At 38.6% G+C, this 18,343-nt stretch overlaps 1 protein-coding gene across 6 annotated transcripts in view; it reads right to left on the bottom strand.

The window, feature by feature from the left end:
• Positions 1-2,635: 2,635 nt before the first annotated feature.
• The window catches only part of LOC124162702 (neurobeachin), a 1,312,932-nt gene continuing 1,297,224 nt past the window's right edge, over positions 2,636-18,343 (bottom strand). For all 6 annotated transcript variants that reach the window (XM_046539305.1, XM_046539311.1, XM_046539306.1 and 3 more), the window contains 10 exons: positions 15,630-15,702; positions 12,810-12,904; positions 12,013-12,102; positions 10,684-10,861; positions 9,539-9,619; positions 8,725-8,892; positions 7,842-8,105; positions 6,852-7,048; positions 5,407-5,558; positions 2,636-4,619 (listed from right to left, as the gene is read on the bottom strand). In XM_046539305.1, the coding sequence (XP_046395261.1) occupies positions 4,526-4,619; positions 5,407-5,558; positions 6,852-7,048; positions 7,842-8,105; positions 8,725-8,892; positions 9,539-9,619; positions 10,684-10,861; positions 12,013-12,102; positions 12,810-12,904; positions 15,630-15,702 (1,392 nt within the window). In that variant the 3' untranslated portion in view covers positions 2,636-4,525. The remainder of the gene's footprint in view (positions 4,620-5,406; positions 5,559-6,851; positions 7,049-7,841; positions 8,106-8,724; positions 8,893-9,538; positions 9,620-10,683; positions 10,862-12,012; positions 12,103-12,809; positions 12,905-15,629; positions 15,703-18,343) is intronic.

The following is an 18,343-nucleotide window of genomic DNA, read 5'->3' as shown; positions in this document are numbered from 1 at the left end:
AATTACTTTCATACAGGGCTGGCCCTAGCAGGTGCGGGGCTAGGGGCGAACCTTCAGTGCGGGGCCCCTCACTTAAAATATTAAACTCTATACCCCATCTGCAAACGCGAGCATTTTGAATCCCTACCACTCTCTGGCTAAGTATGTGTTCCCCTCCCAAATTCAGACTTCGCAATTACGCCGTTATGATACCATCACGCAGTTGAGTTCACTATAGTATAATACAAATAAAATTTATGATTATATTTATTCATAAAATTCAAAAGCGCCCGCTCTCACTCACGTCAAGTTCTCTCACTCGTTGTTATCACTCACACGACACGGTACTGTACTGACAAACACAATTGCACAATAAAAATTACTGCATTATTATTCCTTTTTCATAATATTATTTTTTGTCTAGCACGGACTTAACAATACAGTAATAGTTGAAATTGTGTTTTCAAAACTATCGTATATTTTAATTTTTTTTTTCACAAACGCCCCGGGCCCCCCAAAGCGTGGGGCCCGGGGCGGTCGCCCCGCCCCGAGGCCGGCCCTGCTTTCATATCCGAATAAAGAGAATATTTTCTACAGTAATTGTTGTATTTTGTTTTCAATCTCAAATATGAGAAGCACTGTCAGACCCTAGTGCCCCCCCCCCCCTAAAAATCCTGAATCCGCCAATCCCTGGCTACACGCCTCTCCCACGCATACATTAGCGACTTACACTTTCTCAGAAAGCTACTTGAAAATATACTTGCATTAGCAATGCAGGGTGGAGAAAAATTGTGTCACGGAATTTAAATTCTGGATAGCTTATGCCAGTGGAATCGGACACCCAGGGGGGGCCCACATAGGGTAGACTCTTGAAGTCAGTGACTTTTATGCCCATGCCATCCCATTATATCTTGGGAGTCCCTTCTAACCCGAATATATTTCATCCGAATCAGTTTTCTATCCTATCTAACCAAAGTACTCAGTCAGTAGCGTAGCCAGGATATTGAAATGGGGGGAGGGGGTTTACGGGAGATTTCGGGGCCCTTTCTGAGCAGTGGTGTAGCCAGGGGGGGTCCAGTGGGTCCAGACCCCCCCAAAATATACAAACACAATTATTTTCCTTCATGAAAGGAAACAAAATATTGAAAAATCAGGAATTTACAAAATATTTCTTTTACAAATGAAGTTTTTTCGATTATGAAATGTGTTAAAATTAGTTAAAAACCCATTACTTAGTACTCTGTTTTTTTTTTAATTTCCCCCCCCCCCCCGGTTTTGGTCCCCCCCCAAACGAAATTCCTGGCTACGCCACTGTTTCCGAGGTCAATGGAAAACACCCCAGTGCAAAGGGAGGTCTTTCCCCCAAAAATTTTTGGGTTTTTCATGTTGAAAACGTGACTTTCAGGACTCAAAAAGAACAATTTTGTACGAGCATTTATTAAAATAAAGAAAAAGCAGTGCTTTAAGAGGCTCAAGGGGTGGGTTGTGATCCGGAAAACCCTCTCGTGTGCACTGTGTGATGGCTGTAATGGAGGTTAATGATGCTAGTTGTCTGTAATGTTAATGAATGCTTATTCCGTGAGCATATCCCTGAAGTCAAGGCAATTATTAGCATATCCAACATCTTATACTTACGTCACTGGATTATTCTTGCTGTGATAAATAACTGACTGCTCTTTTTCAGCAGCTGAAGGCCCAGGGTGGGCCCCTATATGTTACAACCATGAGGGCTGGCAACCAAGTTCTGAAGAATAATTCATCCAGTCACCTCAGGAGGAGATTACACAGGAAGAAAAAGTGGGCAAGGAAGGAAGCACACACGGATAGGAAGGAAGTGATTGGGATGGAAGAATCCCACGCCATCATCAGGGCAACATGGTCAGTGCCGTCATGGCCAGGAATTTCGTTTGGGGGGATCCCTACGGTGACTCTAGGAGTTTAGGGTATGATAGAAGAATACCACAATGACATTTTAAGCACAAAGATGAACTGTTACAGCTTGCACCACAAAAAAATTGGATTCCTTTCAAGGTGCGAAATCTTTTGAAAAACAGGGCACTAAGTAATAAGTTTTAGACTAATTTTAACACTTTTCATAGTCGTAATAGCTTCATTTGTTGAAGAAATATATTGTAAATTCATGATTTTTCAATATTTTGTTTTCTTTTATGAGAGAAAATAATTGCATTTTTATATTTCGGGGGGGAGGGGGTCCGGACCCCCCCGACCCCCCCCCCCCCCCTGGCTACGCCATTGAACATGGTCTACCATTAGCAAAATCAAACTTTGCTGTTCCTACAGAAATGACAGAATATTCTATGATTAAGAATATTCCACAGATTTTTCCGTAGATTGGTTTTCAACCAGTGAACCTCATAGCTCATTATCTTGTGAAAATATAACACCATCATCACTTGAAAAATTGTCAATTCTTAAAGAATACTAAACTCTAATCACCACCCAGGATGGATGTAAGGAGCCCTACGATGACTCTAGGAGTTTAGGGTATGATAGAAGAATACCACAATGACATTTTAAGCACAAAGATGAACTGTTACAGCTTGCACCACAAAAAAATTGGATTCCTTTCATGGAAAAGTACTAAAACTAGCACAAGAAAGGATGAGTGAAGATGATTTGCAATAAAACAATTCAGTAACTGTGTAGGCAAAAGAATTCATTTAATTGCAAAAACAAATTTCTAGTACAATATATTTTATTCATATTTATCCATGTCTTGCTACACTAAATATGCCAAGGATTTATTTTATACATTATGGCCTATAAAATATGCACACTGTGTAAAAGCATTACCTCTGCATATATATATAACAACATATTTCTCAGAGTTTGAACATTGGCTTTGTCCTGGCATATCCCTTCAGGCCTTCTAGTCTTCTTATCATAGAGATCATAGCATGACAATAACATGTTGCCACAAACAACAGCACATCCTTGCCACTAGTATAAAGACAAACAGAAGGCCTATATCCCCAAAATGTGTCAAAAGCAATTCTGCCCAACTAGAAAAAAAAAGATTTACACTTTTCCCCACAGGATACAATCTGATGTGACAGGCATATTCCTGTTTATTTTTTCTGCATCTATTTTCTCCCCCTACGAATCATTTTAGACCCAAAAACTACTGATTTAAAAGAAGAGTGAAGCCTAGCCCACACATAATTCCATCTCCCCAGAGCTGGACTGTGGCCAAATATTACACATTTCTTTCTCTCAGGGGCAGCCATTCAAAAAGGCATATTGAACCTGGCAATACCCATACTCAAAAAGAGATTTGCACGCACAACTTCACCACAGATGATTGGAACGGATTATTCTCAAAAATTATTGCCAGCATCAGACATACAAAAATGAGAAGAACATAGCCGGTGCAAATAGTCACTCTCTCTTCAAGTAGTGGTAAATAGTAGTTAATATTTACATATGAGCATTTTTAGTTTGTTTTTCTTTAATGGACAGCATGCACGCATCAGTCACTGGAGGGAATTCTCTCAAAAGTAAGCAAAGCACAAGATGATGCATGACTAGAGTTTTTCCAATTTAAACATTTCCCATTTCAACTTGGTCAACAATTTTTAGAAATATTGATGTATTGCCTGGGTTAAAGGTCTGACAAAAGTGTTTAGTCAATGCAAGTTTCCATTTTATTATACATTTCTTTTCATTATATTTAATAAAGTATCAATTACTCCTCACTAGATTAACTGGTAGAAAAAACTTTTCTAACTGGTATCACTAGAAACAACTTCTTTAAATATGAACATATGAAATAATTCAATTGCATTTACAATGACTGATTTCTACTCAGCTACACTTACAAATTAACAACTCATGCCTTAAGATTTCAAAAATTGCAGCTAAATTTCACTGAGAAAATAATAATTTGTTTATGTAACCTGGTGAGCATTTGATTTTTTTTGGAGATCTCTCCCTTCTCTCTCTCTCTCTCTCCTGTCTGGTTTGTAGCGATTGCACTTAACTCAATTATACACTGCAATATTCATTAGTTTGAATAAATTGCACCTCTCCCAGAATCTTTCCAAATACACTTGAAAACAGAGTACAAAATTTATCCACCTGTACTCGCACAATATTTTAGTAGTGTATGGATTCATTACATTGGCAACAGCATTCAATCAAAAATAATGTATCAAGCACAATACATTTTATACATAACCATTTCACAACACAATAAACAAATATAAGCTGTCACTTCGCTTTTTCTATTTTTTATTTTATGATCACAGGACGAGACACATAATAACCTTTAAAACTAATCTGGAATGTGGAATGTTAAGTAATTACTGATTTATTCAGGAATGATTGATGAATATAGATCATCGATTAAGTACATTAGTAACTTAAGAATGGAATCCAAAGCAAACAACATGAGAGCAAGGGCAGGAGAGGAGACTTTTGCAGATAAAACAAAAAAACGTCCTTGCCCTCAACTTCTCCTGTACAGTGTTCACTCATATTCTAAAAGAATGAAATCATGACTTTCCATTGAGTGGCATTCTCCACTTCAGTAGCTCTGCTGCTTGAAGTCGTGGTGCCACTTGTTGAAGTTGATGTGGAACACAACAATGGACCCTGTCGCCAAGCCAGCCAGGAGAAACCTTGCATGAGGAGGAGCATAAATTAGAGACAGTCATTAGCTTTCAATACCATGCCATTCAATGCCACATTTTATCAGAATATGGAAAAGTTACGTTCCATAGTACATACTGGAATGACCAAAATGTGCTAAAATTTAATTACTTTAAAATGACGGGACTCTGAAATGGTATGGGTCCTAGGCAAGGGTTGATGAGACCCCAAAGGAATCCTATACAGGGAGAAAGGATCCTTATGAGTTATGAGTGAGTGTGAGAAGAGTTTCCCATTGTGGTTGATCAGTACTCCAGCCAGGAAAGAAGTCACAAAAATGAAGGCCTCTGTGTCGACAGAGGGCATAACAGAATTTTCCCAACCGTAGTTCTTAAATATCTCTGAATTTCCCTTATGTGTTTGAGAAACAGTACTTAAGAGACTGAATGCCATTGGTCAGGAGCAAGGCGAAGCCGCCAGCCTCCTGACTTTAACTCTAACTGCCAAGCTCTTGACCTCCTCATCAACTTATCCTCCAATAATCATCTTTATCACACCATTATGTACGTCTGATGATGTGGCTGATTGTCCCACCTCCATCTCACGGCTTTCAAAACACTTTTCTCCCCCTCTTCCTAACCCATTGACCAACATGGCGTTTCAGTACAAATTTCCTCTGATGCCATAAGTATATTTTATCAGTGTACGCACAATGCATCAGACAAAATTAATGGAAATACTTTATAAGTTGGCACTTATAGAAATGAGAAAGACTGGCACAATAAACACTTGAGTACAAAGTATTTTGTTGCTTACTTCTGGTCGTGGGATAAGGCAAGCGATCGGATTCCACTGTCGCATGTGGGATAGGCGTAGAGGTGAGCCAGGTTGAAAGTGCGCCACACTTCAACCACACCGGCATCTCCACCCGTCATCACGTACTCCCCATCTCGGCTCAACAACAGGCACTTAAAAAAAGGGAAAAAGAGGGTGAAAAGGAGGGAAATGAGTGGAAAAGCAGACCACCCTTGGGTACCTACTTCATCATGGACATAAAAATGACGAAAAAAACTTCAGATGAAGATAACATTTCTCATTGAAACCACGGTCATCCAAACTAAAATTACATTCGAGTTCACGAAGTTCTTTCATTTCTAAATGATGGCCAACTTCCAAAATTTCACATCAGAATGTGTTTTCCTTATTTGCATTTTTATTGGCATAATTTTAAGAAATTATTCCTAAGATAAGGTTAGAAAGCAATACAATTGAATGCAAATACTAACCATGGAAGTCAAAAAGCATACAGCAGCAGCTAATGTCAATCACAGTTAATAATACATAACTAACTATGCTTGACATGCCTTAGCCCACAGGCAAAAGATAACCTACATCCCTTTCCCCTTCGGCTGGCCATCAAGCCATGTGTTTTATGTAAAATATTTTTTTATGCAATGGTTTTACTGAAACATTTATTGATATAGCCTGGTCTTTTATTTAATTTGAAATGAATTATTTTGCTTGAAAGTCACTAACCGATTTTTAACTAAAGTCTACCATTTATGTATAGCTCTCCTGCAAAAATATCTTAAGGCCTGGTTACACGGTACATTAACCCCTTCCAATTAATGTATGTTTGCGTGAATGATTTTGGTGGACCGGAACGGAACATGTACGAATGCATGAACCAAATTAGAACAGGTTCTATTTTCTGTGCATGCATTCGCACAAGTTGGGTGGTTACACGGTGCATTTTTCCGTTCATTCTCGTGTTCATACATTTAGATATTAACCCATATGTGTTAATGTAACGTGTATTCAGGCCTTTAAAGATGGTCAAACAGCAAAGTACATACATCAAAATTTACGATAGAGCTCCACAATTTGTTGTCATACACCTAAATATAAGGAATGAATAATGAAATTATAACCCTTGATTTGCAAATAACATAAAAACCAAAGTACATATTCGTAATATCACTGTGCAATCAAGCAACTGACTGCAGTGAGGCACAAACTCCAAGTGAGGCTCTCATTGTTACTAAGGGTTGAGATCACTTTCTCCTTTAGACCAAGAAAGGATACTGGTGAATTAGTTATTTATGACAAGAGTCATTTAGGCTGACTAAGAAATAGCATAGCGGCAGTATTGCCTGTTTGTGGCATTGGCTTGTTAGGATAAAGAATTGTATATTGTCCATTTGCTTGCACTGACAAATGTACATTGCCTCATCAGGCCCTTCACTTTCACATCCACTAACCTGCAAGTTGTCATTATATGATTCATGTCGCAGTCTCTTCCCGTTGATGGTGTATGCTGCAACATTGCCTCTCTCATAATTGACAACAATGACACCTTCCCTTGACATGGCAATATTTTCTGGTGAGAAGAAGCCGCTGGGAGGTTCCAAGGATCTAAGAAGGTCTCCAAAAGTAGTGTGAACAAGGACAGGCCCATCTGAAACAGGATAGAGCGAGTTAAATAAATAGAATTGAGCACTTTACGGCTCTGATTGAAAATGACACCTTTGAGGCAACAAATTCTGGAAAACTAAAATGGACAATGCAGTGTCCATCTTTAGAGTCAAAAGCAAGAGCACTCAAGGCAAATCTTTTCTTAATTAATAATGAAAAATTGTTTCTTCTGCCATTGTTTTGGCAATTATTATAACCATCATAGCTTCACAATTTTCCTCTCTTGTTAGAAATAAAACTGATAACAAAAATTATGACCACCCTCCAAAAAAACAGAAGACTTCACATATACCAGTGGTTGAGACCATCACTTGCTAAATTTAAGGTACTTTGTCTCACTTATTTCTGTTGCCATAGGTGTGGAACTTTCCATACCCCTGATAACTGAAGGTGTATTACCCAAAATCAACGAATCTTGCTCCATCTTTTATCACTCACCCAGGAAGAAGTTCTATTGTATGTCCATCTGAAGGCCAGGTTCACAATACTACACTCAATGTTCATCATTCATTTACCATTTCAATGTTCTGATATAAAAAAATAAATTACCTTCAACTGGTAAATTTGCTCATATTTAGAAAATGTTCTTGTCATTTATTTATCATCTCCCAAAATTGTGATTCTCCCAATTTCTCTCACCAGTGGAAAATGCACCATGCACCCTAATAAAGAACAGCCCTACCACATACACATCCTGAGCCTTCCGCAAGATAACCTCAGTGAATAACTTGGGATTGAACACATATGGCACAGAGAGTTAGAACCGTTGAACGTACTTTTAGAGCCGGAGACCACAAGACCCAGCTCGGCAGAGATGACGACGGCAGCGACGGGCTGGTCGTGGCCCGTCAGGGTGGCCCGAGGCGTTGGCACTTCTCCCTCGCCAACAATGGACTGCGTCCTCGCATTCCAGTGCCAGAGGAGCACAGTGCAATCGACGGAGCCCGAGGCAACGTAGCAGTCCGAGGTAATGTTGCACTCAGATCGGCTGAGGCAGGTCACGACTCCATAGTGACCAAATATGATTTGAACAATTTTTGCTGGAAAACAGGAAAGCCATTGAATCAGATGACGTGTCTTCGACTGGTCCTTTTGCAATATGGCAACTCTTATGAGTTTTTAAAGGCAATTGCTTTGCACAATTTTTAACAAAAGCTTGCAAAGGTATCCAAACACACACAATAAGCTTTGGAAGTAAATACTAATTGTTCGGAAGCATCTAGCAAAAATCATGATTTGCACAATTTGCGCTTGATATTTCTTGCTTACCAAAACCAAACCAATTGATCAAAGCTGGTACAAAATGGTAATTGCTTATGTCTGAATACAAAATTCCTTATTTGACCAGTTATATTAAAAAATATGCTCAGATTAACAAAATAACATAAATTATTTATTGTTTGATGATAATACGTGGATAATTATAGGATGAATGAATTGAGCTTGCATTAATTATATTTCCAATAAACTAATCATTAATCGATTAAAGAAATTAAAGTTGAAAGAACCTTAATAATTATTAAGGATTTCAGCAAAAAATAAATTTTGCTCAGCTGCAAGTGCAGGACAATGGTAAGCTCAATTAGCATTAATATTTAATATTAGGGTCTTAAACATAAACTTAAACATAGTCAAATAATGGTTGAGAGGCACTCCAACCTGTTTCTGTTGAGAAGACTCGAAAACTGTTATCCCAGAAACCACAGGCAACCAGAAAACGGCTGTCAACTGTAGTGACAAAGCAATTTGATCTGATTCTTATTTTCTGACTGAAGTTATCACCAAGGTGGCGACGTTGAGCAGGGGTTGTACTACTGGCCATTTGAGCTGCAATTAAGAGTTAAAAACATCAATTTAAAATAGATAACCACAGTATCAATAGAAAGTAATGCTAAGGAGGGATATTTAATATGCAAACATCACAAGTTGCCAAAAACTATTGCAGATAGGCACTCCCTTCTAAGCGAATGAAACCAATCAAAACTGCCACTAAATCATACAAGATTTGAATACATATCTATCAGCACACTTCAAGAGCTAAGAAGAGTATACTTTTTGAACAGCATAACAGAAAAACCAAAGTATGGGTAAAGGCAACAGAAAAATTCCTGATACATACTTGAAATAAAATGGATTCAACATCAATGTGTCAAATATTTTAGATGAATTCAGTTAGGATTAGTTTTTTAATTCCAAGTTAAAATTTTGCTGAAAATGAAAACCGGGGTCAAGGAAATCTTCAATTTAAGATTATGGGTTAAACTTACAATTATTTGGAAGTGCCTTGTTGTAATCATAACTAATGAATATTCTCCAGTTAAGGTTATGGCTGTATCATGTTCAGGTTAACACCAACCAGACATCATACAAGTAGCCCTTAGGAGCCATATTTAAAAATCAAGGATTATGACAGAAAAAAATCTTTGTCTTCTCTTCTTAAAAATCTTAAATCAAAAATCTTAAAATTTCTTACATAATACTGGATCCATGGTGAGCGGTAGATTAGCTGTCTGCGTCTGTGGAGCATCAGCATAGCTTGGTGACTGTACTGAAGCTGTTTGGAGAGAACAATATTTCATGTTATTACTCAAACCAAAATGAAGTAGTATGTTTAAGAGTCAAAAGTTGAACGCACAAAATCTGATTTGAGATTCAGACTTTTTTACACCAGACACACCAAATTTGTAATTCACACAAGAAACATCCCACATTTTGCTTAGTCTAACACCATGTACATAGAGAAGGGGCAATAATTGAGAAATTACGCAGTGAGCCCATGGGCACGTGCCCCCCCCCAGAACCTTAAAAATATGCAAGATTTTTAATACGGTCCCATTATCATTGCATTCGTTTTGTATTACGAGGCATCCTTGCGCCCCCCCCAGAACAATATCCTGGATACAACCTTGCTTGTGCCCCCCCCCCCAGAAAGAAATCCTGGATCCGCCCCTGTGTGAGCCCAAACCTTCTGGATTGAGTACTATGAGCTAACAACCAGTGAACAACATGCAGAGTCATGGAATTATGTACATGGAGCTATTTTGAAAAATATTGTCACAAATAATGTTCTTACCAGGAATGAAGCAAAAGGAATAAAAGTGGATCTACTAGCACATCGGCCCCTTAAAATTATCTGTATACTTGATGAGGACATGTTTCAACGAATCAGGTTGGCATGGTGGCAGGAATGTTGGCTTCACACCGTGTGGGCCCGAGTTCAAATCCCAGAGGGGGCAGAGATTTTTCAGATATGTACTTGCCAATCCCTGCTTGAGAGCTTTGCCGATGGCATATCCAGTGCACCAAAGATGTAAATGGCCTAATTTCACATATCCTCTTAGATACCGTATTCCTCCGAATATAGTCCCCCCCCTAATTTTGAGGCATGAGTTTCGGAAAGTAATTTTAAGAAAAGAAAAAAAGTGGGGACTATATTCAGACATACGGTAGATGCCCAAATACCCTTTCTGCACATGCTTAAAACATATAAAATACTCTAGCTCTATTCAGTAATAAAATGTAAAAATTTGGAAATTAAGATTATATGCGAGTTGGATCACATCAAACCATCAGGTTCATAGGCATCTCAAAAAAAAATTATTCTTCCGCCTGACTTACCTGCGTAGCTAGGATTCCATCTGTTCACAGCAAACTGTTGGCTTGCTGTAATGGTCACGACTGAAGGGAGAGGAAGTTGAGGGTACGTGTTGGCCGAAATGTGAACTATTGGTGAGTTGGACGGGAATTTCATGGTCATGCAGACATCTTCAACAACGGCATGAAACATGGTGGGGGACTGCAAAGCAAAGAATATTGCGAGTGAGTAAAACACTTTGAGGAACGCAACACTTTTAACAGGTACACAATGGGAGATACTGACCAGCACAACCCAAATAACATCTTAAATTCAATTTGATTCCATTTTAGGCCTTAATTTGGTTCCATTGGACAACAAATAGTGTAAAATTAAAACAAACTACAAGAAAAAAGATTCAAACAATGATTTATGAAGATGGCAATGGAAGAATTTGAAAGGGTTGCTGTCTGACAACATCTCTGGCAACAACAAAATACAGTAAAACCTCCATGTAGTGAACCTCTTTACATGATAAACCTCCATACTTCATACCACCCCCACGGTCCCGTCAGATTTACATGTAAATTTATAGGCAAACCTCTTTGTAGTGAACCTCTTTATCTCGTAAAACCTCCACTTATCATACCAAGGAGACACCCCAGAGACTGCCTAACTAACTCTGCAACTCGTACCCAGGCAACTAGAGACCATTAACGCAGCCGCGATTGCGTACATACATGGAATGACATTTTCAGCAATAATTGTTTCAGGCTTTTTTTTTTCTTACACTTATTTAATATAATGTAATTTTCATGTTAACTGTCAGTTACGGCCATTTTGTTCCTTATAAGAGCATGCCTAACAGTAAATAAGAAAAAAAGATATCGAATTATCCTAATCATTTTAAGTGACTGATGAATTAAGAGAGATCACATGGTTTTCTCTTGAATCATGGTAAAAATCACTTATTAGCGCTCGCTTTCTGTAATTATTAAATAATAAGTATATGTTCACTGATGCGTGCATGTGTGTTTAAACACGTAAATATAATGGTTTAAAAGACAGTGGTGCCATTCATTTCCGAAGGACATGAAAAAATGGTGCCTATCACTGTAATCTCTCTATAGTGAACCTCCATGCATAAATATGCCCAAATTTTGGTCCCCTCCATTACAATGTAAAGAGGTATTATTGTGTTAAAATTTTATCACTAAAATTACATTAGGAGAGAATTCTGAAAACCAATTGAGGATATTGACCCTGATTGTAAATGATTTTTAGACCCCCCTGAATCGAGACCAGTCTAGACAGCTCACACATGACATTAAGTACATAGTTCTGATAGCTGATACTTCCGAAGGGATACTCACCACTTGCATAAGAGTGCCCCGCTGCGCATGAGGTTCCATTAGCAACTGGGACGGAGTCTGACCAAAATTCCTTATTTGATTTTCAATTGCCTGGAAGAAAAAATACCGACATAAGACTTCATTACCAAACAAAAGAAAGAAAGCATTAAAATATGGCTATAAAATACTATAAATGGCTTCTAACAAAAATTTCTGAGCAAAGGAATAATCTTAGATCCAATTAAAACTTAAAAGGTATATTTTATAACATTTTAATTGAGTGTATTGTTTGGTTGATGACAAATTCTTCTCACCTCACAAGGTTACACCAGTGAGAGGAAACACGTATAGCATACATACTTTATTAGCATTTTTTTAAAATTTTGTGTAATTCTTTTCTGTGGAAAAATTACATGCTCACAATCAAATGATACATTGGCCTTTGGTGTGATGATTTTTATGAACCTCAAGTCGACCTTTAAAGATTTGCACAATGTTTAAAAAATAAAATTTTAAATTGGCTATCTGCAATTTTACTCATAATCATAAAATCGTTTTCTCCAAACATCAGGAAAGTACAAAGCAGAGATCGTCTTGGTTCCATTACGTGCGAGCACGCTTTCAGCCAGATTGAGTGGCCTCAGGAAAAAGACAAATCTGAGAAGCACTTTCAGCTGCCGCAGCAAGCAGTAGGTTGCTGCTGTGGACGTCGTGGTTCACTGAGTCATGTTACAGCAATATATTTGAGCAGACTGTCAGGTATATTTGCAGGTACATTTCCAAGTATTTATATTAATATTATTATTATTATTAATTACCTCTCTCATAACAGGGTCAGCTATACTGTCGAGATCCACGCTGCCTTCATAAGTCAGGTAGTAGAACACATTAGTCAGTCTAACTGCCTCTGGTCCTGTGAAGATGGAAATCAAGATGAAGTGGATAAGAGAAAACTCATTTGCATATAAACCACTATGTACAATGGTATTTTATACATCATTACAATGCTAGAATATTTCACGCATTGCATTATTTTCAATGACAACAGAACAATCTACAAGGAATAATTACCTAAGTCTAATAAATGTGTATGAAGACTATACCAGCTATTTAGCTCTATAAGTAGCAAAATTGACCTAATTTATCTCATATAGCCACCTAAAACTGACATTTCTAGCACATGAGACATTTAAAAATTCCCCAATTTTGCATTGATTCCAGTCAGGTAACTCAGAGTTTTGAAAATATTTAGCTGTTTCAACCTAACCCAGATGCCAACAATTTACTAGCTTTTAAAACAACCCAAAGCTATCATTGTCATTCCCCATCCACTCAAGGTTAGAGCAAAATCATCTATTCAAAGGAGTGTATGTAGCGGAGGAATTCATTTCGTGGTTGGGGGGGGGGGAGGGGTGTTCAACCCCCATTACCCAACACACACGCACTACGCCCCAGCCATTAAGGCCTTGCCTCCCCTCGAAACAATTGTTTGACATTAGAAGCATTCCTCTTAGGCTAGTGGTGGTGTGCTGAAGAACTGCTGTAGATTAATATTTGAAAATAAAACACATAAGATTCTTCCTCTCATTCAAAATGTTTTAATTTTTGAATTTACTCAGTCTACAAAATTCTAGTCCTTATTTATGGTATACATACTTAGGTTTCTCAGCCCAAAAGTAACAAATGTGAGAACAGAACTTCTGAAAGGTTGTTGAATCTCATCTTTTTCTCCAGGTAAATTTCGCTGTTTGTAAAACATGGAGCTTGCAAAAATATGGCAGATTACGAACAATGGAACATCCAAAGTTACTGACAGATATTTTGAATTTGCAGAAGGATGAATAACGAAAAGAAAAACTACAAATAACGATTTGTAACTGTCTTTTCATTGAGATTTTTTTAATAATATAAGAAAATGCAATGGATTTAAAATGAGCTTTTGGGGCGCGCTGCTGAGCTCAAATCTCAACACATGTCTTGAGCACGGATTTCAACACTGCATTAATTGGTCAAATGGCATCACAGTAGAGACATGACATTGCTCCGGCAGAACAACAATGGAGATATCGCGGACGTCAACAAGGACGCGCACAGACGTCGACGGCGATAATGAAGACGGCGCCCGGCGACGAAAGACGCTAATTATGGCGCGAAAAAGATTCCGCCTGGGAAATGAGAGATCGGTTGAGATGATTGAGACGTCTGACGTCGCTCATCGCAATCACTCTTCTCTCCACTGCGCCGAATGAAAACAGGACCAAGCGGACGTGGGGAACATGCTTTCGTCTGAACCTGGTTCTTGATTGGGGAAGTTCTCGGTTTCCAACATTCGGATAATTTAGCACATGCAATGCAAGTGGAAATGAATTACGGTGCTATCTTGATACCCAATCAACTGGACTTCCCGGCAAAAATGCCCATAAATAATTTTCACGAATTTAGGGATAGAGGCAAACGTTGGCAACGGTCACGTGTCATTTCTGATAATTTCAAAATGGAATCGTAAGTTTTGAACCTGCGATCCATCACCACAAAGAAGAAATGCAGAGGTGTGCATTCTCTTAAATTGATTGTTGTGCAATGTGAACTCATTTATTGGTGCGGGTCAAAGAAAGGCATGTTACGACGAAGTAATAATCAGTTGCGAACTTATCGCCAGGGGGGGGGGGGGTGTGTCCCTGGAAAAAGGGGAAAAATAGGGAGAGGCAAGACACGTGTGTTGCATTAGGGGGGCACGACCAAAGCTCCCTCTCCTCGTCGTCTTGGTGACAGGTGCCAATTAGTGCTACCAGTGCTAACAAAAAAAATACAAAATTGTTAAGAATTCCTAAATTTAGCTAAGTCTTGGATACTGACTGTGGAAAATACTAAAAGGTACTGATGTCTTCTGATTTCTTTCTTGTTCCCTGCCTTATAGAATTATTCTTTTTTTTCAGTACATTTGTTCAATGAGCTTATGAAATTCTTATTATTAAAATGATACGTTGCAATATTTCCACTTGTACTGAAATGTCTTATTTTAATAATATTACGAATTTCCACCACATCGTGCCTAACATCATACAAGTTATGAAATTCTGATGGTAATGTAAATATTTATTTCCACTACTATCAGAGTTTCACACGCTCATTTCCATTCGCCCCAATTTCTTTCCTCTCCTATGAAAGAACATCCTCTCCCTAATAAGATTATTTTACGCATACCTTATTTCCACTTTCATAAAATATTAAATTTTTTTCTTTTTTTAAAGGCCACTCTGAACCAAATCACGAATTAAATGAAAAATATTTTCATACATGTAAAACCTCAGATGTTTTGCAACGATCTGTCTTTACTTGGTCAAATAATCAACTTCATGTACATGAGCAGGCTATGACATCACCTCAACGAATGAACCTCGAACTACACCCACATGAAGTGTCCATAAGTAACGCTTTGAGGGTATTTTGTCTGATTTAGAAGAAATTTGTTTTTCTTCTCCATTTTTTTTTAATTCCGCCATTTGTTCTTATTAAGCATCGCCTCCTTCTCGAGCGATTCGCGAACAAATATCTACTGCCTGCCTTAACCCTTTCGCATATAAGTTGATGACCTCACGAACTCTGCCTGCTGGAAGGTGCGCGGAGGAAGCACTCACCTCTCTGCTTGAATCCAAAGATGAGGTCAATCCAATGGTTCAGCTGCGAAGACACGAACTCCGACTCGAGAGCCTGTGAAAGGGAAAGAGGAGAGACAGAGTGTTAGCGCTGCCTACAGTCTCATACGCTGACAATGAGAGGTCAGCTGACGCTGGGCTTAGATGGCTCGAGCAATGGAAAACAGATATCCTCGAAAGCGACACGGACAATATCACATCAGAACCACACAATATTTCCAAGCCGGTCAGAAACGATAAATTGACCCTTTCTGACCCAGAGCTGCTCCTGAGAGAAATCAAATTTCAAGATTTTTCATTCTGAAAACTTGAAAATTTTGCACCCAATCATAATTATCGCTGCAGCTAAACATTTTTTCATAACAATTTACTCCACAAAATAATGCATAGTTTAGATATTTGCTAAATAGAGCATAAAATTTATACATTTTCGATGTTGCTTAGAAGCAGCATTGGGTTAAAGTGGGTAAAGTGAGATATTTTGCTGAACGGATGAATATTGGAATTCGTTTTTCTCCCGAACTATCAAGGACTTTAAATAAATGCTAGGTGGTACTTGGTAAGTGAATTTTAATTTCTATTTTATTTAATTTATTTAATTTATTTCTTTTATTTAATTTATTTTATTTAATATTTAATTTATTTATTTAATTTAATGTCTAATGTCTGGTGTGCCACACACCTATTGAGGCGGCTTTCCGTGTAGTATGTAGATGTTTTCCGCCCGTTTTAGACTTGCACCGCGGCTTCCGACATGTATAGGCCGGAAAACCCGAAGAACTAATGAAAGGAATCGTTCATTAAACACGGAAATCGTAATTTACGTAAGAGTTCGATTCCTTTATCTTCTTTACCTCCGTTACTCTGAAAACATAACGTAACACAAAAGTCTACTTAAAGAGGGCATTCTACATTCTCACGCAACGCAATCAAATACTCTCAATTGTTTTTATTAGCCAAGCCATAAAAATTTTATGAAGAATTATATATATAATATATATATATATATATATATGTCATCATAAAAATATTTTTGAAGATGATTTGCATTGAGTAATAGAAAGCTATTCTTAGTATAGGGCCCATTCCGAATCCGTAACAATGACCGAAGTCCGTTGCTACGGATATATTCTTGGAGCATATCAATATGATCTGTCGTGCATTGAGCAGAGAGATTATAAAGCTATCAAGAGGCAATTAATTCGACATAAAAAAGTGGGAGTGAGTCGTCCCGATTATTCGTGAGGTGATCTGTACTCAGAATAGAATACGGAAGAATATAATTCGATAAAAAACGAGCGCAAAGGTAAGCGGGAGACTATTTTAAGATTTTCACTGGAATCTTTACATCAGTTATTTTTTGGACTACTGTGGCATTTTTTAGTGTCCCCCCCCCCCCCAAAAATTTCTGGTACCCCCCCCCCCCAGAAATTCCTCGAACTTCCTCCGAACTTATCCGCAGAACTTCTCCCGCCAAGAACTTTTCGCGCTAAGGTTTTTTCGCGCAAAGGATTTTTTGCGCAAAGGGGCCCTGTAGCAAAGTGCCCTGTCTCGCAAAATCCTGTCTCTGAAAAATCCTGTCTCTGAAAACCCTGCCTCTGGAAACTCAGCCTCTGGAAACAGCCTCTGAAACAGCCTCCGAAACAGCCTCCGAACCAGCCCCGAACCAGCCTACCTGCAATGCAAGACTTATATAGGACTACTGCGGAGAAATACTTCTCCTTGGCAAGCAAGGGGAAATCGGTGCTAAGGCCTTAGTATTGCACTTGGAGTGAGAAGTTTTACCATTGTCCTATCACAAACTCTCTCTCCCTCCAACACCTCACCCCAGTATCTCCTTCCCCTCCATGTGTTCCAATGAACGATTCCTCTGATGTCTCCAACCCAGAAGTTGAGGGGAAAATTCTGGGTGCTGGCTGTTGTCTAAAAACCAGGGAATGGTGTTTTGTGGAGCGGCCGTTTCTGCAGGGGCAGTGACGCATCAGTGGGCGGTTGTTGAATTCGCCTGGCTACCCCTCCACTCCCTGGAAGAAGCCCTCCCCTCAAATGCTGTCTCGCCTTGCATAGGCAAGCCCTCTTTCTGGTCGAGACCTGCTGGGAGTCACATGTCTTGTGAGCCATGAGATTTTTAGAGCAATTTTCTGCTGGTAATGTTTCCTTTGGGATCATGAATTTACTATCATTGTTTTCTGTAATACTTCTGATTTTTTGAATACTCTACTTTGAATAGATATCGTACGGTAATAACTCGTAAATTATTTTTGGCTACCTTTTTCTTGTGAGCTGTTTTTCTTGTTTGTGGAGTCTTTTCCCTGATCCAGCATGTGACCGACGTTTGGAGTATTTGCCCTGTCTGGACTTACGTGAAAAATCAAGCAGATTTACGACGTAACGTTACACTACTACGGTTGAAATACTATCCTGTTTTTGTCGTTTCTCAGATATGAGCATTAAAAAATATGAAATTTATATAGAGTACACTTACTGTACAAATGAGACTTCTATGTATTCTATTGTTTTGCTGTACAGGTAAGAAGGAACGAGTGCCACCACAATGGCCTGTACGTTCTTCGGCGCTATCAAACTCTTATTAGACGCTGGGTTGGTGGCTACCTTGGCCCTCAACGCCGCAGGTGGACAGAGAAGACAGTCTAAGACTTTGTACGAGGGAATGGAATTCATGGAATGGAGGACAG

Source organism: Ischnura elegans, chromosome 7 (assembly GCF_921293095.1).
Source record: "Ischnura elegans chromosome 7, ioIscEleg1.1, whole genome shotgun sequence".
In the NCBI taxonomy this organism is placed as follows: domain Eukaryota; kingdom Metazoa; phylum Arthropoda; class Insecta; order Odonata; family Coenagrionidae; genus Ischnura; species Ischnura elegans.
The sequence above is the reverse complement of the archived record's forward strand: the minus strand, read 5'-3'. Positions and strand labels throughout refer to the sequence as shown.